General features: G+C 40.7%; 1 protein-coding gene across 2 annotated transcripts in view; it reads left to right on the forward strand.

Moving 5' to 3' along the window:
• Positions 1 to 1,094: 1,094 nt before the first annotated feature.
• MMP17 (matrix metallopeptidase 17) overlaps positions 1,095 to 15,344 on the forward strand; it is a 281,400-nt gene continuing 267,150 nt past the window's right edge. Inside the window, exon 1 of one of the 2 annotated variants that reach the window (XM_069756062.1) lies at positions 1,095 to 1,603. In XM_069756062.1, the coding sequence (XP_069612163.1) occupies positions 1,478 to 1,603 (126 nt within the window). In that variant the 5' untranslated portion in view covers positions 1,095 to 1,477. The remainder of the gene's footprint in view (positions 1,604 to 15,344) is intronic. The other variant, XM_069756063.1, reaches the window with a different exon arrangement.

The raw sequence follows: 15,344 nt of genomic DNA on the forward strand, positions 1-15,344 counted from the left end.
TGCTATTGTCCTTATCTTATGTCCTACACCATTGCACTTAGCTATATAAACAGCACTATACTATCCGAGGTCTAACCCACTGCTTACCCTACATTACAGTATAAAATAACACTGTTATATGCTGTAAATTACCCTCATACAGTGTAAACAACGCACTGTTCATGTTACATGTAAAACAACATGACACTGCGCAATAGTGCGACTATTATCTTCAGGATTAGGAAAGCAGTTGAACACTCCATTACTCTTACATAGTTTGTAAAATTCCGCTGTCACCAAATCCTACTTACCAAAAATGTTCTAGCATGCTGGGAGCTACAGCTTCACAATAGCTGAAGGGCCACAGATGAATACAGTAAGGTATTATGCCACCATACTGTACTATCGTCCTTTGTTCTGTGTAAACAAGGGATATATTAGCACTGAGGAGCCGACAGCCTAATTACAGACGAAAATATGATTTCAGTTCCAATAGTAATCTGTGGTGATGGAGCAGGAGCCATTTCATGGGCAGATTACACTTGTGCCTACAGTTCACGCCTGGCATCCTGTATTCATCGAATGTGTTCAGTAACACAAGGACAGAGAATCTGCAATTCCCTTCAGCTTAGCAAGTAATCATCAGAAATCATTCTTTACAGACTACTTCAACAACTTGGATCTTTTCTTACAATTCACAGGGAAACAAGACACAGAAAATATAAAATATTGAAAAAATCTATATATTTTATGCTAGATATTGACTCTAGAGATGCTGGATACATTTAGTAGGAGTCTTGCCATCTTGTTATAATAGAGAAAACATCTGATGTTAACTCACCTTCCAGAACAGTAAAACATTTCCCAGGCAATGCCCAGGGAGCTCAACTCAGGTTTGATTTTAAGAAGGAAATTTTCCTGCAGGGCTCAACTCAGCCCTCTGTCGTTCACTTGGATGGTAGCAGCTTAGAAGCTTCTTGCTTTGAATCCAGACCAAATATTAATTAGTCCCCCTCCTTGCCTATAAGCCTCTCCCAGCTGCACTTATAGGTTGCAGAGGCTCCTTCCCACACACAACTCCTCCTTCACCATCTCCAACTCCACACACTGGCAGCACAGATTCCTCTCTAGCTCCAGAGCTGAGAAGGCTTGGATGTTGGTGATTCCTCTGCTGAGGACCCTCATCTGCCCCCACCAGTCATTTAGGAAGCCAGGCTCTCCTTGGTACAAGGCTGCATCCTTCTCATTGTCCTAAGCCTGATCATTTCTTTGGAGCTCTCCCAGGTGCTGAAATCTAGCACTTTGACCTGTTGTGCTGAATCTTGCAAACTTCCCTGGATGTGCCCAGAGGTGACCATGGATATGTTATGGCATAATACCCATGCATCAGCCTGGGATGTGGATGGGAGCTGCTGATGGTGCCCTGGCTGGAGATGTGAAGAGGGTGCACATATGAATGTCTCCTTCATTCACTCAGGGCTGAGGAGGAAGACAAGGGATGTGGTGGATTTCCTCCAAAGAGTGTTCTTGTCCTCTGGAGATGTTCCTGATCGCTCTTTTGATTGCTTTGAGGGAATCTATGGCTGCACCAACCCCTACAGCTGAGGATATAAACCGAGGAGTTGTAAGTGATCTGCTGGTATATGCTCTGTACTGTAATGGCATGTGGCAGGGGAGACTGGGCAAACTGGGGTGTGAGGGATGGATAATAGAAAGATAGATAGATAGATAGATAGATAGATAGATAGATAGATAGATAGATAGATAGATAGAGTTTTGTGATTAACCTTCTGTTTGCTGGAAGCTTAATAAATCAGTTTCCATGACGGAAGCTCAAAGGAAAGAGGAGAAGATCCAAGTTTGTAAAGCCATCAGCCTTCCAGTAAATCGGAGCAAATCATCTTAGATACTCTGTAACTGCTGTTGCCTGGTAATGGAGAGATCATTTTGCATTGGATTGATAAAAGATAGGAAATGGAAGCTGAGGACCAGGGGGTTAAAGTAATTTATCCGGCTGAGAAGTCTTACATGTACAGCCATCGATTACTGCTATCTATCTATGTATCTATCTATCTATCTATCTATCTATCTATTTATCCATTTATCTGGTCAAGTATGAATCCACTACACATAAATCTTAAAAGAAGCCCCATTTTGGGAGATAAAAGCTAAAACTGCTGATATGCATTGTATGTATTATTCTCAGGAACAATATGTTTTAGATTGTTTGCCCGTTCAGAACCCCTTGGGTTAATTCTAGTCAGGTTAATGGTCAGTATCATATTGGAGGAAAGTTCCAGATGTTGCCCTGTGAAGATCAGACATAAGCTTTGGTTTTGCCCATGGTTAATGTGCACATAATCCATTACTCCCACGCGTCCCTATAATGAAATTAAGTGTTTTTAATGAGGATGCAGTGATTGTGGATCTAGATATAGAGAAGGGGTTAATCCCTGAGGTAGCTGCTTAGAAGACAACGCCACCACTCAGAAGCTACCCTTGATAAGGTGCTTTCTGGATAAGGGCACTTTGTATTTAGGATATGTTACTGCAACCCCTACATTTACTAACATCAGGATGCCCTGATTTATTACCAAGCAATTCATCTTCTCCACACCACAGGGACAATTTATTGACAAAAGGTGACACATTGAATGGTCAGAGATGGGGTCACATCCCTAAGTTGGACCACTGCCCTCAGGCCTCTCACTAAGGACAATGACTCCTTTATATCAGCCCTTAGATTACATTTAGGACCACAAGCTGATTTGTTTCATACTCAATACTCTATATTTTTCAGAACATGTATACTATCTGCTATGATAAGTAACTAGGAGTAAAGACTAATACTTGGTATCATTCCACGTAATGACCACTGTTATGGAGCGTAACATGTCCGCATGGCTGTGTGCGCAGCATTACCTGTATGTAATTAATTACAGAGCTGCTGTCTATCCTCATGAGGCACACAGTATTCCTGTACTATACATGTGGAGATATACTTGGAGGCTTTTTTGTGTCATGGTGAATTGGTACATTCAGGAAAGTATATCCATCGTCATGGGTAGTGGCTAAAGATTAGCACCCTGTAAGTGACATTGCCCTTAGCTCTCATTGATTATTCCTCAATGTCGTCTGGCCAGAACCATGTAATGTAGGTCATGACAAATGTCACTCAGACTGTGGACATATTCTAACTCCTGTGCTCATTAATCTTTTATCACCTAAGGGACCTATGTCACTGAATACTCTAGACCAGGCGCTGGCAATGCGTGACTTTGTTTGTCATGAAACTACAAGAAGCAACATGCCCAGAGAGCATCTGATGGATTGGGCATAATGTGACTGCTTGATCGACTACATCTTGAAAACCACAACTGATCTCACCTAGATTTGCCCTGCTATAAAAAAAAAAACCTTCTCTGCTTATAATACAGTAATAACCCGAAATTTTAAAAAAAGAGATAAATTGGCCATTAACCCTCTACAGTTTTGCTCTAACATCTATGGGTTAAGGCATTGTTGCCTACCTTCTTCAAGTATGCGTTATGTGTTAAAAGGACAGATCATAAAACAGAAAATAGTTGCCTGCCCTTTCAATGGCATGAAATTTTCTAAAGACTGTCATAAAACATGCTGGGTCTTTATGAGAGCCCTTGACAGAAAGTATTTAAAGCTTAAAATTAGTTACTAAAGCTTAAAAGCCTGCAAATGGCTGGACTGAGTCTGAAGTGAGCAGCGTGACATAGAGAAGTGACACTAAATCATCTCCTGGCATATGGTGTGGTTACAATTATCATATTGGGAACATCACTGCTGGTAGCATCAGACGCCCAATAAATCGGATGGTGAGGAATAGTTTTGACAGTTTTTTGGGATCACATTGATGGAGGCACCTGACCGGTTTTGATGTCTGCCAATGGGAAAAGGGCAGTATGACAAATGTATTCTGTCTGTATTGCACTGCGTTGCTTCCTATGGACCTCCTGTGCCAAGCTGGTTCCATCAGTGCCATGCAGAGTTTCAATAATTTGCTGTTGAGTAACAGATGGAAGTTCATTTTAACACTTACGCAGATTAGTCCTGGGGAGTGCTTTCATCAAGTAGGAAGTAGAAAAAAGAAGAACTGTGTGAAAGATCCAATTTCCTAAATAAAACGCATCACGTTCCCTGATACTGTTCAGTTAAGTAATTAAAAACAAGAGGGATCATCCAAACGGACTCCACATATCATTGTGTCTTGGTGAACAAACAAGTTAGCGGTGATGTTCCTTCCTATGGCAAGTGCTGGGGACACATCTGACTTGGCGCTATGTGAGACTGTCTGTCCTCTACTTTCTTCTATGTTTTTTTAGAAACAGAGCTGAAAAAGCTGTCGGGGATTTCCTTAGATGTGTTTTTGTTTTCAAAGAAAATCCTGTCTTTCAGACAGTTGAGAAATTGGTTGTTTTATGTTGAGACACACAGGGCATACATTATGAGCTGCCTACGTCCACTGCTTCCCCCATTTATCTTCTGATGTGACTGGATTAAGGGTTGGTTGGTAATTGACTAGCTAGACTTGGCATGGAACGGTAGGTGCCCTGCAGTTTCCATTAGACAGACATGTTGTAAAATTGGGGAGGCAAAAATCAAGCTTTGCACAGTTCTTTTCTAATCAGTATCCCATCATGTGCCTAGAAACAGCTGGTTAAAACCTCACAGCAGTCCTTCAGTCGTCTTCTAGCTCCTTCAGATATCAATCACAGTTCATTAAACTCCATCGAAGCCCAAGGGAATGGCGACACATTGGTATCTAATGAAATGGTGGTTCTTTCAGCGGCAAAGGGGTTAAATCATTATTATCCTGCAGCTGAAATAATGAAAAAGAAGTCACCCACGCAGCCCATTATTTATCATGTAATAAGGCAATAACAAGGGGGGGGGAAACTAAATTTCAGCCATTTTCTGAAAAGCATGAAAAAAAATGACCTTAAAAAAGTGTTTTTCCTAGGCAAGGTTCTACCCAAATTTTAGGAGCAAAATCACTATATTTATGCTTGCACATGTAGAGGGTGCGCAGACAGACAAGGTGGTAATTCAGGTTGGATATTGTGTGGGGGGAGATTACATTATGGTACAAGAATGCCAGGTTCTGTGCTCGATAGTAATTGCAGGATCAGAGAGCCCTTCAGGACTGAATGGGCTACAATGGATTTAGTTATTTATTGAGAAAGATCAGATCCTACAGTCTTTGTTCACAATGTGGCAATCATGGTGTTGGTCTGATCCCATCACCTTGCAATAGACTATTCGGACCCTTCATACCCTGGGTCTACAAAGAAATAGCCAGGTTAATGACTTCAGATAATGCGACTTAGCTTTTAGAGATCGTTGAAAGGGAAGAAGTGAAACTGTTGGGCTGGAAATCTTCCGGCTTTGCTGCCAATAGATTCTCAATGTAGGGAAAACACTGCATGTCGTAGCTGCTTTATTCTCACAATCAGACTTGGAAAAGACTAAATAGCAGCATGTCCCGTCTCCCATGTCTGGTCCAGAGCTGGCAAATTCGGGAAGGGATTCTCAACATAAGCCATATATTAACACTGATTTAGCGGAAAGATAAGTTCTCAGTTTCATTTAGTCAATTATTATAACAAATCTGGGCCGTGGAAAAAATTAGAAAAAATTATGATTGGCATCAGCAGGCAAAAGTGGAGTGGAGTGGGAAGTACTCTGTGAAGGTCTATAAAATGTGCTGAGAGTACAGATGTAACATAATGAAAGGACGTAGGCTTTACTCATCCCGTAATGCTGTCATTACGTGATACATGATGGATATGCATCCATAATTCCTGTACATTAAGAAACATGGATTGAAGGCTGTCCATATTTGTATTCTAATTTGCAGAAAACATCAGCTGTATATTTAGCTGCTATATAACATGTAAAGGATACTGTATATAGATTTGTGAGGCCATATTCTTTACACTGTAAGCATAGTCTTACTACACAATGCTATATTATGCTGTACTATATTCACTACAAACCCAAATCCCAAAAAGTAGAAACATTATATAAAATGAAAAGAAAACAAGAATGCAATGATTTGGAAATCTTTTATAGCCATATTTTATGTATCACAGAATGCAGAACACAGGTCAGATGTTGACTGTTAGACATTTTTTAATTTCTCTTAAAAAAAAAATCTACTCATTTAGAAATTGATGGCAACAACACATCTCAGAAAAGAAAGGATAGGGTTACCAAAGCACTGGTAAAGAAAGTGTTACTAATGAAAAAGCAGCTGGAAGGTCAATTTTAAACTAAGTCACGTGACGGTGTATAAAAAAGAGTGCGATAAAGGCAGAGTCTCTCAGAAGCAAAGATGGTCGGGGGTTCACCAATTTGTGAACAACTGCATCTAAAAATTGTAAAATGATTTTAGAAAAATGTTCCTCAATGTTCAATTGCGAAGACTTTGAATATCCTACCTTCCACAGTACATAATATCAAAGGATTCAGAGATTTTGGAGAAATCCATGTGCACAAGGGACAAGGTTGACGATCAATATTGGATACTTGTGATCTAATGGCTTTAATTCAGTACTGCATTGAAATCAGGCATTATTCGGTCATGCAAATCACTGTATGGGCTCTGAAATATGTCCCGAAATCAATGTGAGTAAACACAGTTAGTGGTGGAATCCACAATTGCAAGTTAAAGATCTATCATGCAAAGAAGAAAAATCCATGTGTTAACACAATCCAAAAACGCTGATGTCTTCTCTTGGCTAAAGCTCATTTAAAATGAACTGCAGTCAAATGGAAAACTGTTCTGTGGTCAGATGAATTACCATTGAAAATTCTTTATGGAATCTGTGTCCTAAAAACTTAAAAGTAGCAGGACCATCCAGTTAGTTATCTGCACACAGTTCAATAGCTTGCATCCCTAATGGTATGGAATTACAGTAGTGTCTAAAATTAACTTGCCATTATGCTTCTCCAGGTCAAAATCCAAAGCCTGTAACAAAAACAAAATTGTGCCATTTTCTGAGACCTGTAGCGTCTCCATTTTTCAGGATCTGGGGCCAGGTGAGGGCTTATTACTTGCGAGCCGAGCTGATGTTTTTATAGATATCATTTTGGGATAGATATGTTTTGATCTCCCGTTATTGCATTTTATTGCAATGTTGCTGCAACCAAAAAAAACATAATTCTTGTGTTTTTATTTTTTTTTGTCGTAATACCGTTCACCGTTCGGATGAATACTTTTCATATTTTGATAGATCTGTTGTTTATGAATGAGGCAATACCAAATATGTGTATTTTTGAATTTTTTTTTATTGCTTTATTTCGAATGGGACAAAAGGTAGGTGAGTTGAACTTTACTATTTAAAAAAATATATTTTTAAAAACTGTTTTTATTTTTTACATGCTTCAATAATTTTCTTATAAGGCTTGAACCTGCAATCATCTGATCACTTGTGTTACACATAGCAGAGCTTGAGCCCTATGCTATGTGTAGCAGACATATTATCTGCTAAGAGCGCCGGCCACGGGGCGGTGCTCATAGCAGTTCGGCAATGAGAACCAAAAGGATCTCCTGCAGACCCCGGTTTGTCATGCCAGCCCATCGGCGCCCTGCAGTCATGTGACAGGGGTGCCGATGGGCAGAGCTAATGGAACCCAAGTTAAATGTCGCTGTCAGAGATTTAACATGTTCACAGCTGCAGGTGGATTGTGATTCCACACTCGGTTATTAGAGGCACATGACAGATGATTAGATCAGCTGTTATGTGCCGAAAAAGCTGCGGACTCAGTGACGGAGCCCGCACCAAAGAGAGTGAGGCAACCTATGACGAACCTTTGTCATAGGCCGTAAAGGGGTTAAGTATTGTTTTTCTTATATTTTATCACAATTCCACCAGCTGAATATTTTTCACAACTCAGAAAACCTTTTTTAGCACATGGAGGCGAATGAATCAACTAGATGCAAATCAAATTTGTGTCAAATGTTTAGGAATGCGTTGAACTCAATTCAATCAATTTGCGATTCTGTTCACCAAAATGGCGAAATATGGCGCCTGCCATTTTACACATTGCAGAAGATTACATCAACCATGTAAGGCTCATATGAACTTACATGAGGTCAGGTGGTATTTGTCTTAATGCCTATCAGTTGTCACATCACATGATCAGGTACAGCCAATCAAGAGGAATTACCATAGTCTATATAAAAGCAGAAGCAGAGAATGCAGCAGCCATTGTGGGATGAATTTGTTTAGTGATAGTACATCACAACATCACAGCTCACAGTTTAGCAATAGAAATAAGAAGAGGAAGCCATTTAACAGTGAACAAATTATACAGATAGTGTGTGCGATAGCACAGAAGTGAAGAACGGTTACCATTCGATTACTGATATTTTCGTTTGGCATGTATGCTGAGGTCACTTTAAAATTACTAAGGCTCTATTTGTGATGAAGACTTTGAAAGGTATTGGATGCAGTCCTAAGAGATCTCAAAGTGTTATATACATCTTTATTTGGGCAGTTGAAGTACTTGCGATTCACCATGAACCACATTTTTTTTTAATTAGCAAAAGCTGGTGAATCCAAATTTCAAAAGTTTTGCTCATCTCTAATCAGAAGTATAACATATAAATAAAGGGGTTTTTTCCTATGATTTAAAAAGTGATTCTTCTCTTTTCTACAACCATCTTCATGTCTGCCTCCCCATGGGCTCCTTCCCATAGAAGTAAAGGGGGCTGAGCTTCAAAACCAAAAACAGTCCATGAACAAACATGGTGCTGTTTAGAAAAAAAAATCAGAGTGCTATTTCTAATCCCGGACAAAAATGTAATGTCTAAATGTCTTTTTAAAATGATGTAATTATTGGCATTTTTTCAATCGTCTCTCTTGTGACTTATTGGAGGTATTGTACTTGAGCAGCAGAGTGGAGAAGTCCTGCTTTAGGCAATGTTGCACCAAGTCTGTGCATTTGAAAAACAAGTACAAGTAGACCTGGGGCGGCGGCCTGGCGGCCTCGACCAATCAGAGACGCGGGATTTCCAGGACAGACAGACAGACAGAAAGACAGACAGACAGACGGAAAAACCCTTAGACAATTATATATATAGACTAGATTGTGGCCCGATTCTAACGCATCGGGTATTCTAGAATATGCATGTCCCCGTAGTATATGGCCAATGATGATTCCAGAATTCGCGGCAGACTGTGCCCGTCGCTGATTGGTCGAGGCAACCTTTATGCCATCATCGTCGCCATGGCAACCATTATGACATCTATGTCGATACTGTGCCTGTCGCTGATTGGTCGAGGCGAATTCGCGGCAGACTGTGCCCGTCGCTGATTGGTCGAGGCAACCTTTATGACATCATCGTTGCCATGCTGTGCCCGTCGCTGATTGGTCGAGGCCTGGCGGCCTCGACCAATCAGAGATGCAGGATTTCCAGGACAGACAGACAGACAGGCAGACGGGAAAGCCCTTAGATAATTATATATATAGGCTAGCTGAAGAGCCCGGTGTTACCTGGGCATAGTAATTATCTGTGGTTAGTTATAGCACCTCACTTCTCTTATTTTCCTATCATGCCTCTCATTTTACCCCTCACATCTTTCATTTTCCCCCTCACATCTCTCATTTTCTCCCTCACACCTCTCATTTTCCCCCTCACTCCTCTCATTCCCCCCCACTCCTCTCATTCCCCCCTAACACTTGTCATTTCGACCTCACACCTGTCATTTTCCGATCACTCCACTATTTTCCCTCACTCCTCTAATTTTGCACTCACACCTTTTCATTTTCACCTCACACCTCTCATTTTTACCTCACACCTCTCATTTTCCCCTCAGTATATACATGTTTGTCATCTCCCTTATATATAGTATACACCTGTATGTCATCTCCTGTATATAGTATATACCTGTATGTCATCTCCCCTGTATATAGTATATACCTGTTTGTCATCTCCCCTGTAAATAGTATATACCTGCTATATGTCATCTCCTCCTGTATATTGTATATACCTATGTGTCATCTCCTGTATATAGTATATACCTGTATGCCATCTCTTCTGTATATAGTATACTGTATACCTGTATGTCATCTCCTCCTATATATAGTATATAGCTGTATGTCATCTCCTGTATATAGTATACACCTGTATGTCATCTCCCCTGTATATAGTATATACCTGCTGTATGTCATCTCCTCCTCTATATACCTATGTGTCATCTCCTCTTTTATATAGTATATACCTGTTTGTCATCTCCTCCTATATATAGTATATACCTGTATGTCATCTCCCCTGTATATAGTATATACCTGTGTGTCATCTGCTCCTGTATATAGTATATACCTGTGTGTCATCTCCCCTGTATATAGTATGTACCTGTATGTCATCTCTACCTGTATTAGACCTCGTTCACACATAATTTTGTCAGTATTTTTACCTCAGTATTTGAAAGCTAAATTGGCAGCCTGATAAATCCCCAGCCAGCAGGAAGCCCTCCCCCCTGGCAGTATGTATTAGCTCACACATACACATAATAGACAGGTCATGTGACTGACAGCTGCCGTATTTCCAATATGGTACATTTGTTGCTCTTGTAGTTTGTCTGCTTATTAATCAGATTTTTATTTTTGAAGGATAATACCAGACTTGTGTGTGTTTTAGGGCGAGTTTCATGTGTCAAGTTGTGTGTGTTGAGTTGCGTGTGGCAACATGCATGTAGCGACTTTTGTGAGATGAGTTTTGTGTGGCGACATGCGTGTAGCAACTTTTTGTGTGTCGAGTTGCATGTGACAGGTTAGTGTAGCAAGTTGAGTGCAGGAAGTTTTGCGCATGGCGAGTTTTGTGCGTGGCGAGATTTCTGTGGTGCGTTTTGAGTATGTGCAAGTTTTGTGTGAGGCAACTTTTGCATGTGTTGCAACTTTTGTGCATGTGGCAATTTTTCCGCGTGTGCAAGTTTTGCATGTGGCGAGTTTTCCATGAGGTGAGTTTTGCACATGTGGTTAGTTTTGCGTGAGCCTAGTTTTGCATGTGGCGTGTTTTGCATGGGGCGAATTTTGCGTGTGGCGAATTTTGAGCGGTGACTTTTGTGATTCAACTTTTATGTGGCGAGGTTGGTGTATGTGTGGTGAAATGTGTGCTGAGGGTAGTATATGTGTTCAAGCACGTGGTAGTGTGTGGCGCATTTTGTATGTGTGTTCATACCCCGTGTGTGGTGAGTATCCCATGTCGGGGCCCCACCTTAGCAACTGTACGGTATATACTCTTTGGCGCCATCGCTCTCATTCTTTAAGTCCCCCTTGTTCACATCTGGCAGCTGTCAATTTGCCTCCAACACTTTTCCTTTCCCTTTTTCCCCATTATGTAGATAGGGGCAAAATTGTTTGGTGAATTGGAAAGCGCGGGCTTAAAATTTCACCTCACAACATAGCCTATGACGCTCTCGGGGTCCAGACGTGTGACTGTGCAAAATTTTGTGGTTTTAGCTGCGACGGTGCAGATGCCAATCCCAGACATACACACACACACACACACACACACACATACACACACACACACACACACACACATTCAGCCTTATATATTAGATTAGATGTATTTCTTGATACAAAGTATATCAAACCTACGTAAGTAAAAATCAAGTGCTTTGTATGACTGGAAACGTGCTTGTGCACATAGCATCTGTCCTTACAATAAGTGGGGTATCCTTGTCTTCTCAAAAACTATTTATATCATTGTTTTCTCTCTATTGGCTATGATGAAAAGTAGAAAGCAATTTGGCTTAGTACATCCTGCATACTATGGAGAACAGCCCAGCTTTTGGTCATAGTGACGAGATCCCACTGGATGCCTTTCAGGAATCAGGATTTCAGTACCACAGAAGGGAGTGCATTACACTAAGGATATTTCAACATGATGTTGCTGTTACAGTGCTCATACTGAATCTGACCTGTTGCCGCGAGATGACCAGCCAGTTGGTCCCTAAGTTGACTGATGAAGACACATAGAAGGTTAAATGTAGAGCAGATTTCGTTAGGGAAGATGTATTGGTTTGTCATTTAAGAAACACAAAAGGATTTTTCCCCATGGCGCATCTGTCAGCCTTTAAGTACCACCAGCATCCCTGACCTGTGTTATCTATGGCAAGCCACGTTCATTTATTATGCAGTCACGCTTACTTAGCTAAACACCCATTGTCCATCTGGGAGAAGATGCTCTTTCCAAACAGGTGCCAGATGCATTGGCTTGCTCTTTGTGTAATTAAATTCATCTGTCAGGCGTTAGTGATGTCTCCTACAGGAACCACTTCCAATGCAGAAAATGAAGGCTGGAAATTTCATTGTTTCCCACAGCCAAGGTTGATTGTAGTCTTGTTGGCAACTTGCCCCAGGCACGAGAAGGGCAGGACCCAGGATGTGGTGGGTTTTACTAGCCTGTGGCTTGCCAAGAGGTCTGTTCTGTGCAGAAGGTGCTTGTTCAAACACTGCTAATGGAAAACCACAAAACATTAGCATGTTGCGACAGCAGTATTCTGGCTTGTTTCGATCTCTGTCCAGTCAAAGCCTCTACATGTTCCAAGATTGACAGGAAACGAGTTTCTAAATAATGCCAGTATTACGAGTCAGTGCCGGCCTCTGGGCTACGGGCTCGCCTATGTAGTTGTACTGTGGTTGTATAATCTGGACAAGCTAGTATATCCACTTCATGTTTGATTTAGCAAATCATTTATTTTCTGAAACAAAATCCCTGTAATGCTAGTAAGAGCAGATGGCTGATCCCGAAAGCAATGCCAGCTCTGTCATGGACCCCTTATGCCCGGAGTAAAGATTCCTTGGACTAAGCATTTAGAAAAAGTCATCATATATTATTGTAAAGATAAGCGTTATCTGATGTTTGTGCAGAGCTAAGCCTCATTCATATGGAATGGAAGAATTTTGGTCAGGATTTTAAATAAAAAATAAAGAGATATGGACCTCTTCTGTGTTTCGGACCCACTGGTAGTTTTGTATTACAAATAAAATGGTGATCAAATTTCTGCTATGTGAAAATGCCCTTTTGTCCTTCACACACACCAGGCTATACACTGGACAAGTGCCATCCGATTTTTTATTGGATAGTGCTAGGACCAATGTTATTCAATGGGGCAGAAGGTGTCAATGATGCTGTGATTCACTTTGCCGCTCACCCATTCAAGTCTTTGGGTGCGTAGAAACCATCAGACTGCGCTCAGATGATATCCAAGAGTAATCCAATTTCTGCAGACTCACAGAATGGAGAAGATGGAGAAATGATGTTCTCCATTTTCTCCTCACAGCGTGGTTCTCTCATCCGAGAGGATCAGATCGCACTCTGAGCACTCGCTAGTCAGAGTTTGATCAGTGTAATTTGCATATTCAACCCAATTTCCTCGGATGTGAGAAGCTATGGCCGTCTGACCGCAGCCTCAGAGACATCTGAAGCTATCATTTCAGGTCATGAGACCAGCGGTGAGAAATTGCTGTTGTCATACAGATGTTAACATGTGGCCATTTTGTGGTCATCAGATTTAGTCCTATCTCTGAGAAAGAACCACATTGTACCACGACAGCAGAAAATCCCTCGTCCCATGCTGAGGATGGTCAGCTATGCAAATAAGTCAGAAGCTTTGTTGCCGAAAATTCCTATTCGTCTAAGTAGTAATGCAGAAAAGAGATCCCTGTGCTTTCTGCCGAAAGAGTCCCATATGGATGTAGGAAACTGATTTCTAGTCATGGAAATTTCCAACAGCTCTAATGGTTTTCAGGATACCTTTAGGGCATGAGGCATACAGTATATATGGTTGTTTTTGCAGCCAGATTTGCAGAGCAGAAAATCTGCAGCGTATTATAGTAGGATTATACCAGCGTCCTGGAAATGTACTTGCTTTCTCTGGGTGCACGGAAAAGTGCTACAACCATATGCTGTTAGACATCCAAATGAAGAGAGGGGTATCCAGCACTCCAGATTAAAAATTTCTTCATACAAATATCAAAAAGCCATAAAATCCATCAAAACGTGGCGTACAGACAATCTTCCAACGCGTTTCAAACACACAATACATACTTAGTCGTGGACTGTCATTGGCGGAGTGTCTGTACACGACGTTATTATGGATTGTATGGGTATTTGATGATTGAATAAAGAAGTTTTTAATCTGGAGTTCTGGATACATTTCTCTTCATCTGGATGCGTATTATAGTAGCAGCAAAGTGGATGAGATTTTACAAAATATCCAAACAAAACATAAAAAATCTGTGATGAAATGCTCAAAAAGTGAATGGGATTTTAGAAACCCTAATAACGTGATGCAGGACAAAAAAAAATCTGCATTTTGTGGATATTAAAATCTGATGAATGCTCATCGTAGTGCGGATTCTTTTCTATAATATGTGAAATCCAGGACAAAATACCAGACCCATGCTGGTATATTTGTGGGGTTGTGGCTAAATCAACAGCGAAAATGTTCAGGGTGAAATCTGTGGAAAATCCGCAGTTAAATCCATGGCAAAATGTCAATCAGAAGGATTCTGCCCCAGATTATTTGGGGGAATTTTTTTTCAGAAATGTCATAAAAAAGGCCTTCACTCATTGAAATAAAGTAGGCAAATGCAAATCGCCTAAAAATATTGCTAGGATAGCATGGTTCCCAGAAATAAGCAGTTGGTAATGATGAAACGCAGTGGTAGGAAGATGATTATAGTGTGGGAAAGGTGAGATAATTATAGTCCAAGATGCTGTGCGTGGGCGAATGCTCATATACAATAACATATGAATCATAATATCTAAAATAATTAAATGCATCATGATCATCATGTTCATTGCAGATAAAGATGGGCATGGTTCTTACTGTACATGCTGAATATATCCGATTATGTGGCAGATATTCCTTATTGTATGTCCTTGTCCTGGAGCCACTACTTACTGTGTTCACACTTTTCTCTAAGATCTAGACTTGTCTTTGAAAACAGGCACACAGATAGAAAAGACCAAACATATGGATTAGTGAATGAGCTCTAACTCCGATAAATTAATGAAATAGTACTAAGGAAGATTATTTAAAAGGTATTTGTGAACAGGTTTTTGCCACCTAATCTGAGAGCCTGATTGCAGTGATGCGTCACTTACTGGGCTGCTTGGTGTAGTTTTGATAAAATCACAGTTTTATCAGCAAGAGATTATCAATAGAAGACTAGTAAACCTGTTGCCATGTAGTCAAGCATATTCATGACCTCTGTATAACCCCAGCACTGATTGGCAGCTTTCTGTATCACTTTTCATGGGCAGAAAGCTGCCAATCAGTGGTGTAGGTGGGGTTATACAGAGCTCAGCC

Source organism: Ranitomeya imitator, chromosome 1 (genome assembly GCF_032444005.1).
Source record: "Ranitomeya imitator isolate aRanImi1 chromosome 1, aRanImi1.pri, whole genome shotgun sequence".
Taxonomy (NCBI): Eukaryota; Metazoa; Chordata; class Amphibia; order Anura; family Dendrobatidae; genus Ranitomeya; species Ranitomeya imitator.